Source organism: Rhinoderma darwinii, chromosome 3 (genome assembly GCF_050947455.1).
Source record: "Rhinoderma darwinii isolate aRhiDar2 chromosome 3, aRhiDar2.hap1, whole genome shotgun sequence".
In the NCBI taxonomy this organism is placed as follows: domain Eukaryota; kingdom Metazoa; phylum Chordata; class Amphibia; order Anura; family Rhinodermatidae; genus Rhinoderma; species Rhinoderma darwinii.
Genome location: NC_134689.1, coordinates 334,546,248 through 334,561,655, shown reverse-complemented (window position 1 = coordinate 334,561,655; position 15,408 = coordinate 334,546,248). Strand labels below are relative to the sequence as shown.

The 15,408-nt window shown below is 43.8% G+C and overlaps 1 protein-coding gene across 1 annotated transcript in view; it reads right to left on the bottom strand.

The window, feature by feature from the left end:
* Nucleotides 1-15,408, bottom strand: part of NOX5 (NADPH oxidase 5) — a 66,007-nt gene that overhangs the window by 29,064 nt on the left and 21,535 nt on the right. Inside the window, exons 3-9 of the mRNA XM_075855303.1 lie at nucleotides 13,567-13,777; nucleotides 13,069-13,303; nucleotides 12,810-12,963; nucleotides 12,553-12,728; nucleotides 11,764-11,946; nucleotides 11,543-11,675; nucleotides 660-799 (exon numbers count right to left, since the gene is read on the bottom strand). Of these exons, the coding sequence (XP_075711418.1) occupies nucleotides 660-799; nucleotides 11,543-11,675; nucleotides 11,764-11,946; nucleotides 12,553-12,728; nucleotides 12,810-12,963; nucleotides 13,069-13,303; nucleotides 13,567-13,777 (1,232 nt within the window). The remainder of the gene's footprint in view (nucleotides 1-659; nucleotides 800-11,542; nucleotides 11,676-11,763; nucleotides 11,947-12,552; nucleotides 12,729-12,809; nucleotides 12,964-13,068; nucleotides 13,304-13,566; nucleotides 13,778-15,408) is intronic.

Genomic DNA, 15,408 nt, shown 5'->3' with positions numbered 1-15,408 from the left:
TTCTGCTTGGGTCACACTTTTAGCCACAAAAATATATTTTTTATGGGTGTTTTTTAATGAAAAATATCACTTTGACACAAAAATGAATGACACTGCGTGTGTGTATAAAATGCAGAATAACAATTTGACTATGTACTAGGGGTCTACTTTTAAAAAATGTTTAGGTATGGGGGTTTAGTATGATTTTTTTATGTTATCATTTAGGTATTATTTGTACATTGTCCTGGTGCAAAATTTCCAATGAAAGGGTTAAAGGGGTAGTCCAGTCCCTAAAAATTGATGGCCTCGTACGAGTGCTGCTTTCCCTTAATTTCTACTTGCTCACTGTGGATCGTCGACACAAATGTAGCGGCGATTCACAGGTATCACAGCCTTCTTCTTTAATTGAAGTGAATGGGAGAAGAAGGCTGCAATACCTGTGTGTGTAGGCGATTCACAGTGAGCAAGTAGAAGTGAAGGTGAAGAAGCGCACTGCACTCCCTTCAAAACAGCTGATCGGCGGGGGTCCCAGGTGTCAGCTATTGATGGCCTATCCTGATGATAGGTTGTCAATTTTTAGGGACTGGACAACCCCTTTAATACTCAGTGTGGCTCAACACCATGTGTTGTATTTAAAAGAGGTTTCTGACCTACATCTTTATTTATGTCATTGATCATACCTGGCTTTGATGCTTTTTCTTCTTAAGATTTTGGGTCAATCTTTTTGTATTGGGTCTCTTAGCAGTCTCTGGAGAAGAGAAATATTCATACAAACTGTTTGTCCATTGTCCCAGTGAACGGATGTGTAGCCATAGGGTATCTGCCGGGAAAAAAGTTGCATAAGAGATTGGGAAAGAAAAAAAGCAGCCCTAATCCTTGGTTGGATTATGAGATAAGACCCAAGGGTGTAAAACTAATGTTGTCATTCCCATTCATTTTTTGCAATCTACAATCAAATGTGTATGAGACTGCAAGTTAACACCAAAAAAAGTGCCTCAATAGAATCATTTGGTCAAACACCAAAGTCATAGTTTAAACACATATGCAGAAAATCAGTGTTAAATGAACCAAACATTTTCTAAATAAAATAGTTTTTATTGAGACATGATAAAAATACATAAGACAATAATAGCATCAAAAATTGATTCAAATATAAGACCTCACAGTAAAGAAAGTACTGAGTGGGCTACTGGCCATAACATCTATACCATACAGAAGTACATTGTAAATAAACAGCCATGGTGAGTCACATAACAAAAATAAACTACTGTGAACTAGACCATCAGAATCGATAGATACAACTGGCAAGGTAGCTAAAAAAAGAGTAGAAGAGAAGTTGACAGACCACGGAAAAATCCTTTTCCCCCTAACGAAGCCTGGTGGCGAAACGCGTTGGGTGTAAGTGGACTCCTGGCACATCGCTACTCTTTATCCCATTGTATATCTGCATGGTCTGTCAACTTCTCTTTTACTCTTTTTTTAGCTACCTTGCCAGTTGTATCTATCGATTCTGATGGTCTATTTCACAGTAGTTTATTTTTGTTATGTGACTCACCATGGTTGTTTATTTACAATGTACTTCTGTATGGTATAGATGTTATGGCCAGTAGCCCACTCAGTACTTTCTTTACTGTGAGGACTTATATTTGAATCAATTTTTGATGCTATTATTGTATTTTGTATTTTTATCATGTCTCAATAAAAACTATTTTATTTAGAAAATATTTGGGTCATTTAACACAGATTTTCTGCATATGTGTTTAAACTGGGACTGCAAGTTGTTGCAGTCGTTCGGTAAAATTCATCGGCAGTGTTGGATTTTGTATTTTTCACACACATACTTGTAATATTCTCAGCTGCCTGTTGCTGCCACTAAAGGGGTGATCTGCCTTACCAAGGGGTGCACAACCTGCAGCCCATGAAGCCATTCTGTGTGACACAGGCATAATGCAGTGTCAGTTTTATTCAGAGTGATCCTTAGGGCCTTGTTCACACAGCTTTTCTTGTAAGCAGATGCCAACGCTTTTTTAGCATAGCAATCCGCATTGAAAATGCCTTTATTTTGCCTCCCATTGTTTTCAATGGTGTAGTTCATACAGTTCTAATTTTTCATCCAACTAAATCTAAATCCGCACTGCTTAAAAAACAAAAGCCTCTTGACCTCTGTAGGTGTTGAACCTACCCGAAAATTCCCATTAAAATCAACTGGAAGATTAAAAAATAGCGCATAATGCCCTCGGCACTGTTTTGTGCGCTGTTATGTGACCTGGAAAGCACCAAAAACACTGTGCTGATTTTTAGTGTTCAAAGACAAAATCTCCAGTGGGCGGCTTTAAAAAATAAATAAATAAATAAATATATATATACACTATCGTTCAAAAGTTTGGGGTCACCCAGACAATTTTGTGTTTTCCATGAAAACTCACACTTCTATTTATCAAATGAGTTGCAAAATGACTAGAAAATATAGTCAAGACATTGACAAGGTTAGAAATAATGATTTTTATTTCAAATAATAATTTTCTCCTTCAAACTTTGCTTTCGTCAAAGAATGCTCCATTTGCAGCAATTACAGCATTGCAGACCTTTGGCATTCTAGCTGTTAATTTGCTGAGGTAATCGGGAGAAATTTCACCCCATGCTTCCAGAAGCCCCTCCCACAAGTTGGATTGGCTTGATGGGCACTTCTTGCGTACCATACGGTCAAGCTGCTCCCACAACAGCTCTATGGGGTTGAGATCTGGTGACTGCGCTGGCCACTCCATTACAGATAGAATACCAGTTGCCTGCTTCTTCCCTAAATAGTTCTTGCATAATTTGGAGGTGTGCTTTGGGTCATTGTCCTGTTGTAGGATGAAATTGGCTCCAATCAAGCGCAGTTCACAGGGTATGGCATGGCGTAGCAAAATTAATGATAGCCTTCCTTATTCTAAATCCCTTTTACCTTGTACAAATCTCCCACTTTACCAGCACCAAAGCAACCCCAGACCATCACATTACCTCCACCATGCTTGACAGATGGCGTCAGGCACTCTTCCAGCATCTTTTCAGTTGTTCTGCGTCTCACAAATGTTCTTCTGTGTGATCCAAACACCTCAAACTTCGATTTGTCTGTCCATAACACTTTTTTCCAATCTTCCTCTGTCCAATATCTGTGTGCTTTTGCCCATATTAATCTTTTCCTTTTATTAGCCAGTCTCAGATATGGCTTTTTCTTTGCCACTCTGCCCTGAAGGCCAGCATCCCGGAGTCGCCTCTTCACTGTAGACGTTGACACTGGCGTTTTGCGGTTACTATTTAATGAAGCTGCCAGTTGAGGACCTGTGAGGCGTCTATTTCTCAAATTAGAAACTCTAATGTACTTGTCTTGTTGCTCAGTTGTGCAGCGGGGCCTCCCACTTCTCTTTCTACTCTGGTTAGAGCCTGTTTGTGCTGTCCTCTGAAGGGAGTAGTACACACCGTTGAAGGAAATCTTCAGTTTCTTGGCAATTTCTCGCATGGAATAGCCTTCATTTCTAAGAACAAGAATAGACTGTCGAGTTCACATGAAAGCTCTCTTTTTCTAGCTCTCTTTTTAATCGAACCCACAAATGTAATGCTCCAGATTCTCAACTAGCTCAAAGGAAGGTCAGTGTTATAGCTCCTCTAAACAGCAAAACTGTTTACAGCGGTGCTAACATAATTGCACAAGGGTTTTCAAGTGTTTTCTAATCATCCATTAGCCTTCTAACACAGTTAGCAAACACAATGTACCATTAGAACACTGGAGTGATGGTTGCTGGAAATGCGCCTCTATACACCTATGTAGATTGTAAAGGATCTGCCAGGCACAGCTTCGGGGTTAACGCCCATAGATAATCAGTCTTCACCTGAGTCTATGTCTCTGAGACTGACTCCAGCTTCCACCACTCAGGCTGGCAGGCTTAGGAGTGGGAGAGCCTATCGCAGCCTGGCCAGACTCAGCTAGCTCCCGCCCTCTGTCTATTTATACCTGCCTTTCCTGTTCCTCCTTGCTTGTGATTCTTTCCGTGTGGTTTCCTGGCCCAGCTACAGCTCCTACTATTTGATCCTGCTCCATACTGACCCTGGCTTACTGACTACTCTCCTGCTCTGCGTTTGGTACCTCGTTCACCACTCTGGTTGCTCACGGTGTTGCCGTGGGCAACTTCCCCTTTCCCTTTGCTTTGTATTCCCTTGTATGTTTGTCTCGTGCACTTACTGAGAGTAGGGACCGCCGCCCAGTTGTACCCAGTCGCCTAGGGCGGGTCGTTGCAAGTAGGCAGGGACAGAGTGGCGGGTAGATTAGGGCTCACTTGTTCGTTTCCCTACCCCCGTCGTTACATAGATATTGCATTAAAAACCAGACGTTTGCAGCTAGAATAGTCATTTAGCACATTAACAATGTATAGAGTGTATTTCTGATTAATTTAATGTTATCTTCACTGAAAAAAACTGTGCTTTTCTTGCAAAAATAAGGAAATTTCTAAGTGACCCTAAACTTTTGAACGGTAGTATATATATTTATATATATATATATATATATATATATATATATATATATATATATTGTGAGACAGTGACAGGTAAAGTCATTGAGGGAAGGTATATTTCCCCTAGAATCCTGTCATATGTATCCTAGGCTCCAGGGAATGAGTAGTTCTTGCAATAGAAAGCTCTAGTTTTCCAATCTCGGCTTAAGGAAAAGCCGGAAAAAAGGGCCTGGAGTTGGATTGGAGAAGAGCAAGGCGGGTTCCCCAATCCCTAGTCCATCTCTGTTTGTAGGACAAGGCTGCTGCTCAATTAGCTGCACCTGTAGCCTGTGTATAAAAAGGTGCCGACACAGTGTGTGGGAGTCTCACCCCTGACTCAGACTGGAGACTACTAAGGCTGGAGTAGCCTGTATGCTATGTGAGTAAAGACCTGTGTTACTTTGTGTCCAGTGCCTGGTAGTAAGGCACTTGGTATAGTTAGATAATATCTTGTTTAGTTAGTGCTCAGACGAGCAGGATTTATTTTGTATTTTTGCCTTGTTGTACAAGAGGCTGTTTCTTTGACAAGAATAAAAACACAGGCAAAGCCCTGTTATGACTTTTAATGCACGGTGTCCCTGTCTCTGGCTACAAAGAAACCGCTGTACCAACCTCTCCTGATGCTAAACCCTCACATATGGTGGCCGATGCAGGCACGGTCTTAAAGAGTCATACACCTATTTAAAAGGACTTTTGCTGCTCCAAGTGGAAAATCGTTGCTAGGGGCAACAACACAATTTTTTTCTCCCCGAGAGTGCTTGGAAGTGTATGTCTTGGGTGAAGGCGGCAACAGGGTTAAAAGAGACTGTTAAAATGGATGAAATACTTAAACAGCTGATTCAGGCTAATATCAACCAGGGGAAGATAAGCACAGCTCTGCAAGAAGCCAGCGCGACTCAGCGAATGGTGCATGAGGAAGCCATGCGTGCACAGGCTGAAACCAATATTCTGCTGGGTGAAGCCCACAGACTGGCCTTAAAAGAACAGCAGCAAATTAATCGCTATTTGCAAGACCAAATTCAGGCCTTAGTGGAGAGGTCAGCGGGGCCTCATGGTTTGCGCCAAACCACTCGTGCAGCGGTACAGATATCTCTGCAGAAGATGACATCCACCGACGACGTTGAGGCCTATCTCATGGTGTTTGAGCGAGTGGCAGAACGAGAGAAGTTACCTTCAGATCAGTGCGCAGCAGTGGTGGCACCTTTCCTAACCGGAGAGCCGCAAAAGGCGTACTTTGATCTCAATGAGCAGGATGCCAAGGACTACTCCAAGCTGAAGGATGAGATCCTTGCCCGTCTGGGTGTTAATATGAATGTGCGTGCTCGACGGGTGCACAACTGGACTTTCGTGGAACACCTACCTGCGCGATCACAAATGTATGATCTTGTCCATCTTGCAAGGAAATGGCTACAGCCAGAGGAATCAACCCCTGCGCAGATCGTGGAGAGAGTGGTGCTTGACAAATACATCCGCTCCTTACCACCGAAGGTTCAGCGTTGGGTTGGTCAAGGAGATCCTACAGATGCGGAACAGCTGGTGAACCTGATTGAAAGGTACAGAGCTACTCAGGATCTACTCCAAGAACTACCGCCTGGATGTTCTAACCCCAGGAACAGCAAATCGTGCGGAGCACCCGGTAAGACTGTTCCATTTACTAGAGGGGTGAGAAATGTCTTTAAGGGAGGTGGCTCAGAAGGGGAGCAGACGGAGGGAAGAAATCCCAGAGAGACACTGAAGGCCAGACCAGGGTCTCAAGTTGGGGACCGGGGCCGCATACAGTGCTGGCGGTGTTATGGACCTGGGCATATTGCTGCCAATTGTCCCCTGACTACTGAGCCAATGGACTGTGATGCAGCAAGGCGAATATCCTTGTTTGCACGTCCTGTTTGTTCTGCTGAGACTGTTTACGAGACTGAGCAACAAATGTGTGTCGTAAAAGTGGAAGGGTGTACTGTGAGTGCCTTGCTGGATTCTGGGAGTCTGGTTACCCTGGTGCATGCCAGCCTGATAGACCCTGGAACATTCAGCGGACATAGTATAGGGGTCCTGTGCATACATGGGGACACTAAAGAATACCCCACCGCTTTGGTCACTCTAGAGACTTCCTGTGGAACCGCTTGCCATGAAGTGGGTGTGGTCAAGTCCCTGATGCACAGTGTGATCCTGGGGAGAGACTTCCCAGTGTTCTGGGACTTGTGGAGGAAGAAAGATGTAACCTCCACTGTAAATGTTAATGATGGTATTAATGTGTGCGCTGTGATTAGCCCAGAACCCTTTAACGAAGATGCTGAGGTGCCAGCAGTAGGGGTGACCACTGAGCCTGATAAATTTCCTCTGTCTGTTTTTGCTGGTGAAACAGATGAGCAGGAGGAAATTTCTGAGATACCAGAGTTAAATGTATCACGTAACAATTTTGGGACCGCTCAACTTAGCGATCCCACATTGGTAAAAGCCAGGGAAAATACTAAGGTATTAAATGGAGTGCCTCAACATCCAGGGGCTGATAAGGTGTTTACACACATGGCGGTTAACCAGGATTTGCTGTATCGGATAGATAACGTACGTGGGGAGGTTGTTGAACAGCTGGTGATACCCCAACCGTATCGTAGAACGGTGTTGGACCTGGCTCATAAACACGTGCTGGGTGGACATCTAGGTTGCGAAAAGACCAGAGAGCGTATCTTACAACGATTCTTCTGGCCGGGGGTATATACGGAAGTTCAGAGGTATTGTGAGTCCTGCCCGGAGTGTCAGATAACGGCTCCTATGCCACATTTTAGGAGTCCGCTGGTGCCTTTGCCTATCATTAGGATCCCTTTTGAAAGAATTGCCATGGATCTGGTCGGCCCTTTAGTCAAATCCTCTAGAGGACATCAATATATCCTAGTGGTGTTGGACTATGCCACACGCTACCCTGAGGCAGTCCCTTTGCGAAATTCCTCTTCAAAAGCCATTGCAAGAGAGTTGTTTTACATGTTTTCCCGTACTGGTTTACCTAAGGAAATCCTTACCGATCAGGGAACTCCCTTTATGTCCAAAATCAGCAAGGAATTATGTAAACTGCTGAAAATTAAACACCTGCGTACCTCTATATATCACCCTCAAACTATTGGTCTTGTCGAAAGATTCAATAAGACATTAAAAGGCATGTTGAGGAGGGTGGTTAGTAAGGATGGGAAGGATTGGGACTGTCTTGTGCCCTATTTGATGTTCGCTGTACGTGAAGTTCCTCAATCATCCACAGGGTTTTCTTCTTTCGAACTTGTATACGGCAGACAACCCCGTGGTCTCCTGGACATAGCCAAGGAAACCTGGGAGCAAGAGTCCACACCTTTTATAGGAGTGTAATTGAGCATGTCACGTTGATGCAAGACCGAATCGCTGCAGTCATGCCGATAGTTAAGGAACACTTGGAGCAAGCTCAGGATGCTCAGAGCAAGGTGTATAACCGAACGGCTAAAGTTAGAAATTTTAACTCTGGTGATCGAGTGTTGGTCTTAGTGCCAACTGTAGAAAGCAAATTTCTTGCTAGATGGCAAGGGCCGTATGAGATAATTGAAAAGGTGGGGGATGTAAATTATAAAGTTTACCAACCAGGTAAAAGGAAGACAGTGCAGTTATACCATGTAAACTTAATTAAGCCATGGAAAGAAAGAGAGACCCTCGTGGCAGTAAGGACCCCCTATAGTCCTAACCCAGATGTGTATGTGTCAGAATCCCTCGCAAAGCCACAGAAACAAGAGACAAAAGAGTTTGTGCAGAGAAACACAGACGTGTTTTCAGAACTGCCAGGACAGACCAGTATAATAAAACATAACATTGTGACCGAGCCTCAGGTTCGGGTCCACTTGAAACCCTACAGAGTCCCTGAAGCTCGTAGACAAGCCATATCTGAGGAGGTCAAGAAAATGCTAGACCTTGGTATTATTGAAGAGTCAAAAAAGTGAATGGTCAAGTCCCATTGTATTGATTCCGAAACCAGATGGGTCATTGCGTTTCTGTAACGACTTCCGCAAGTTAAATGAGATGTCAAAGTTTGACGCATACCCAATGCCAAGAGTTGACGAGTTAATAGAGAGACTGGGCCATTCAAGGTATTTTTCAACACTTGATTTAACCAAAGGCTATTGGCAAGTACCCCTCACGGAGGGCGCCAAAGAGAAAACTGCGTTCATCACCCCGGATGGTCTGTTTCAATATATTTGTTTACCATTTGGGCTACATGGGGCTCCAGCGACCTTTCAAAGGTTAATGAACATAGTCCTCAAACCCCATCGTCGGTATGCTTCGGCATATCTGGACGACATTATAATCTTTAGTGATGACTGGGAAAGCCACTTACCAAAAGTACAAGCAGTACTAAACTCCCTCAGAGCCGCGGGGTTAACAGCAAACCCAAAGAAATGTTCCTTAGGCTTGGAGGAAGCACGGTATCTGGGGTACATAATTGGGAGAGGGGTGATAAAGCCACAGGTCAACAAAGTTGAGGCTATCCAAAACTGGCCCCAGCCCTCAACCAAAAAGCAGGTCAGAGCTTTTCTAGGAATTGTAGGTTATTACCGCAGGTTCATTCCAAACTTTGCCAGCACAGCAGCGCCCCTGACAGATCTTACCAAGGGAAGTAAGTCTGTCATGGTCAAGTGGGACACGAAGGCTGAAAGCGCCTTTCAAGAGTTGAAACTGGCCCTGTGTAACCAACCAGTCTTAGTCACTCCTGACTTCAAAAAGGAGTTTGTTGTCCAAACTGATGCTTCTAATGTGGGGCTCGGAGCAGTTCTGTCACAAGAGGTGGGTGGTGAGGAACATCCTGTGACCTATTTGAGCAGAAAACTTACCCCGGCTGAGAAAAACTATAGCATAGTTGAACGGGAGTGATTGGCAATTAAGTGGGCACTTGAGTCCCTGAGATATTATTTATTGGGTCGTCGGTTTAGGTTGGTTACAGACCACTCTCCTCTTACGTGGATGTGTCAAGCTAAAGAGAGAAATGCAAGAGTTACACGGTGGTTTCTTACTTTGCAGAACTTCAAATATATTGTGGAACACAGAGCAGGAAAACTGCAGGGCAATGCTGACGCTTAGTCTAGGACACACTGCCTTGTAGCTAAATGTGTCCGATCCCACGGGCTCGAACAGAGGAAGAGGGTATGTGAGACAGTGACAGGTAAAGTCATTGAGGGAAGGTATATTTCCCCTAGAATCCTGTCATATGTATCCTAGGCTCCAGGGAATGAGTAGTTCTTGCAATAGAAAGCTCTAGTTTTCCAATCTCGGCTTAAGGAAAAGCCGGAAAAAAGGGCCTGGAGTTGGATTGGAGAAGAGCAGGGCGGGTTCCCCAATCCCTAGTCCATCTCTGTTTGTAGGACAAGGCTGCTGCTCAATTAGCTGCACCTGTAGCCTGTGTATAAAAAGGTGCAGACACAGTGTGTGTGAGTCTCACCCCTGACTCAGACTGGAGACTACTAAGGCTGGAGTAGCCTGTATGCTATGTGAGTAAAGACCTGTGTTACTTTGTGTCCAGTGCCTGGTAGGAAGGCACTTGGTATAGTTAGATAATATCTTGTTTAGTTAGTGCTCAGACGAGCAGGATTTATTTTGTATTTTTGCCTTGTTGTACAAGAGGCTGTTTCTTTGACAAGAATAAAAACACAGGCAAAGCCCTGTTATGACTTTTAATGCACGGTGTCCCTGTCTCTGGCTACAAAGAAACCGCTGTACCAACCTCTCCTGATGCTAAACCCTCACAATATATATATATATATATATATATATATATATATAAAATCCCCAAAAATTAAATCCAAAGATCCCATAGAGACGGATCGAAACGTTGCCTGCCTGGGGTGAATAAACACACCACTTTTTTTCACCAATTTCCTTGGAGTGCTGCCTCTTCATTTTTTTGGATTTCATTAACAAGGGTTCCTAGCCTCAACCTAGGAGGCCTGCACCCACTGCTGTTGCTGTGCTGCTTTATTCTTTTTCTCATTATATATATATATATATGTGTGTGTGTGTATATATATATATATATATATATATATATATAAAAAAGTGGCAAAAAAACAGCATCAAAATTAGCTTGTATATTAAAATTAGCATAGAAAAATCTATCTGGGAACCGCACTGATTTTAGAAGCAGATTCAGCATCTTATTTTCCACTTCAACTTGATACCGTGTGAACATACCCTTATAGTAGTGGAAACTGGGCCACACATGCTGGGCCACCTTCCAGACATTTACGGCATATACAGTCCTTATGCCATGAATGTCCCAGATGGCGATACCTCTTTACGTTTTATTGCGGCCCTTGGGATTAGTATAATCTAACAATGTGGCCCTCGAACAAGGAAAGGTTGTGCACCCCTGGTCTAAACAGATCAGACCCTTAGTGGTGACAACAGAAAGATAATTTTTTTTATAAGTATTTGTGTGGGAGAACAGGGGAACGATGGTTTGTACTAAAGTAATTGAGTACTGTAGTCTTATCAAGTACCGTATATTAGGAAAACACTAAACTATGTTGCTTGCTTCTTGCTTGCTAGGCTTTAAAGGGGTTATCCGGGTTGTGAATTTTTTTCTGTATGGACTGGAAATTAAATAAATAAGCAAAAAAAGAAATACGTAGCTATCCTTACCCCTGGCAATCCAGGGCTGTCGCTCCAGTGGCCCTCCCGGTAGCTGTTTACATTCACGTAGAATGTGACCGCTGCAGCCAATCAGAGGGCTCAGCGGCCATATGTTGTATTTCTATACGATTTGTCACCAGTGAGCCCCGCTGAGCCCTCTGATTGGCTGCAGCGGTTACATGCTATGCAAACAACCACCGGGAGTGCTGCCAGAGAATCAGCGCTGGATCGTCTGTGGGCAAGGTTAGGAAAGTATTGCAGTTTTTGCTTATTTATTTAATTTCCAGCCCTTACACAAAAATTTTTACAACCCGGACAACCCCTTTAAGTTATTCAAAGATCTAAGATAACTGCAATGATCAGATTTAGTTCTGACAGGAGGCAAATATTATTGGCTATCTTACCTTCCTGCTCAGGGGCACTGCTAATGGTGAATGGGTGCCATTCATACTTGGCAATTACTGGTATATTCAAGTATACATAGTCACCAGGCTTGTACTGAAAGGATGGTGGCCTCTTAACAACAAGATGAGTCACCTGCATTTAGAAGAAAGATGAAGAATGACGCAAAGTGAAAACGTTTCCGCTGATAAAAAAATGAAAGACAGAAGCACAAATAATACACCTTTGAGGGTAGCAAGTTCACTCCTACGATGTACAGGCCACCCATACGTGATGCTGCCATTCGAAATACTTTCTCCATCACAAATATAAGTCCTGGGACTAGAAACCATTTCCAGAATTTAGGGGTATGGAGAAACAACAGAATCCAGATCCAGATGTAAAACAGGTGTGTCCAATAAAATACCTGAAACAGATTTCACTGTTATAATATTCAATACAGTACCTCAACATATCAATGACTATTTAGCATAGATTTACTAGTACAAAAACACACATTAGTTAGAAATATTTGTATTATAGTAGCAGGAAAGTCAGATAGTAACTCATAGCATTAAAGGGGCTGCCTCACTCAGTACCGCCCTCTATGAGCCACAGCTCTAGCAGACTCGGCCTGTCTACAGTATGTATTACATGGCAGCCAAGCCATTCATTTGAACAGCTGCCATGCCATACCAAATTTCCCCTCTAGTGGCCACTGCTGGAGAAATGTTTATCTGGCCATAGAAGTTGTAGGCCATACAACAAGTCACGATATTTCAAACCAGTTCAAGGAGTAGGTATAAGCCTAGGGTGCAGTGCCAACTAACGGAAGGGTGAGATTGCTTTCTTCAATACCCTAATGAATTCAAGCAGTCACTACATTGCAAGCAGATCACTTTCCATTAGCACCCCCCCTCCACTGATCCTCCAGTCCCAACTACTACTTCAATCCTACCATTAATACATATAGATTTAGTTGCTTGATAACAGATATAACTTTAGAACTACATTTTTCAACTGCAATACTTACTTCAAAGTGTCCTCCTTTCCTAACAAAGGTGCTGGAGCACACCAGTATGAGGCAGATGAGAAGCTGCAGCAAGATTCCTGTGATGGAGGCACTGCCATACACCCAGCCAATACCAGGCCGCAATGTCAGGAGATATTCCCAGAATGTATACGAACCTGGGTTTATGGCCTTGTTTACTACAGGAATTATAGATGTTAATTACAGAACAAAGTAAAATTTCCCAATAAATTAAGCTTCCAAAGTAGATTTCTACTTACTGAAATTGATGACATGGGCAGCGGTGTGAATCACAGTAAGAATAACTATTGTATATCCAACAAGTTCATGCAAGATAACATTCTGATCCAATGGAAGGAAACTCACAACGAAGGTGGTACGTAGCCATGTGAGACAGCGACGAAGCATCAAAACCTGACAGTGGACAAAAGATTACACATAAGGGGTCTGGACAGCTTTAGACACGATGGGTTCTCAGATATGGACCAAAAAAATAAAATGTCTGAATTAACCACCTACCACAATAAACGTGCAGTTAAAGTTAAGGCACTGACCACAACCCTTGGCCACCATAATCCAGCCACCAAGGCTGGAATGATTGACTGCGGCCAGGGCGAAGAGGAGTACATTAACACAGCAGTAGGAGCACATGAACAGAACCTTGCTGCGATTGTTGTGCCAGTAAGCTCGGGTCAGGTAGCGGGGTGTGCGATTCTTCTTTTTCAGTGTTGGAGGCTTCAGCCAGTTAGCAGCACTGATAAGAATGAGGGAAAACAGAGAAATATTATACCTACAATTGGTACTTCGATTGTGATAATGTTTGCATGGGGCATCTGTAGGCACCAACTTGATTCAGGAGTCCAATAATCTCCATAAACTGAACTGTCTGTGCTTCCACGTGGTAAATAACAAGGTGTTTTTAGAAATTAGGAGCCACTTGTGTTTCCTATGATTCCACAGTAATGTATCTGTTTAGCGATAGCATGAGAATAAATGTCTGTTTGCAAATCCAGGTACCTGATTGTAAGATTTTCCATTACTTCTGGGAAACGCTCCAGTTCTTCCTTTAGTTCCTGAAAGGTGATGGACCCACTGTCGTCCTTGTCAGCCGATTGGAAGAGTACCAGAGTCAAGTCATCTAACTTCTCCTCTGAAAGTGAGATGGCATTTTCCAGCAGGCATGACCTCAGCACTGTGCGGAGCTCATCTGGGTCAATGGAACCACTGCCTAAATAAAGCAAAAGTTGATTTTACCACTACTGGGAGGTAGTCATATTGATCGAAATCAGAATTGCATATTCACTAATATCATGATTAGGTTATGATATGTCTCACTTAAAAGGGGTGTCTCATGATGACTTTCCATATGACCTATTAAGCCTTGCTAAGGATCTCCAGTGTATGAGGTAGAGCGAAGAGCCGCTCACAAGCAGCAGCTCTCGCACTGGCAGAACTGGCCCGTCCATGTATCACGTGGTCAGCCATTCATTTAAATGGCCAGCATGTAATACTAATGCATGACCAGATGTGGCTTCCCCATCCCTAGCAGCTGATAGCTGGGGATTAGAGCACCTGGACCGGCTGTGATCAGCTGATCGCCAGGCCAGCTTCTATTTACGAAGGGGTTGTCTTTGTAACACAACTTTTTTTTTAACACTACAAGATTTCTAGACAAACACTAAGGCCTCATTTACACAAACGTGATATACGTCCGTGCGACTCGCGTGCTTTTCACGCGGGTCGCACGGACCTATACAAGTCTATGGGGGCATGCAGACAGTCCGTGAGTTTTGCTCAGCGTGAGTGCGCTGAAAAAAACTCACGACATGTTCTAAATTTCTGCGTTTTTCGCGCATCACGCACCCATTGAAGTCAATGGGTGCGTGAAAACCACGAAGGTCGCACGGAAGCACTTCCGTGCGAACTGCGTGATTCGCGCAAGAGCTGTCCAACTCTGAATGTAAACAGAAAAGCACCACGTGCTTTTCTGTTTACAAACATCCAAACGGAGTGTCCTAGAGATGAGCGAACCGAACTTCACCGGGTTCGGCCGAACTCGTTTTGACCGAACCCGGCAAAAAATTTTGCGGTACGCGACGTCAGGAGACAGTCCAGTCCAGGGTGCTGAAAGAGTTAAACTGGTTCAGCACCCTGGACAGTGACTTCCGATCACAATATACATGAACGTGTAAAAAAAAAAAGAAGTTCTGACTTACCGAGAACTCCCGGCTTCTTCCTCCAGTCTGACCTCCCAGGATGACAATTCAGTCCAAGTGACAGCTGCAGCCAATCACAGGCCAATCACAGGCTGCAGCGGTCACATGGACTGCCGCGTCATCTAGGGAGGTGGGGCCGGATGTCAAGAGAGGGACGCGTCACCAAGGCAACGGCCGGGAGACCGGACTGGAGGAAGCAGGAAGTTCTTGTTAAGTATGAACGTCTTTTTTTTATTCACAGGTTGCTGTATATTGTGATCGGAATTCACTGTCGAGGGTGCTGAAAGAGTTACTGCCGATCAGTTAACTCTTTCAGCACCCTGGACAGTGACTGACGTCGACTAGCCTCATCTCTATGATGGCGGCTGCGCGAAAATCACGCAGCCGCGCATCATACACTGATGACACAGGGAGCTGTCAAGTGCCTTTTGCGCACGCAAAACGCTGCGTTTTTTTGCGTGCGCAAAACACACACGCTCGTGTAAATGAAGCCTAAGTTAGATTTGTTTGACACTTTGAGGGTGTGTCTCAAGATATGAAGGGGTTAAAATTGGTTGTCTCAGGATACACATTGGTAGCAAATGGCTAGGGTATGCCATCAATACCCGATTAGTGGGGCCTGACTTCTGTGAGCAAAGTCACA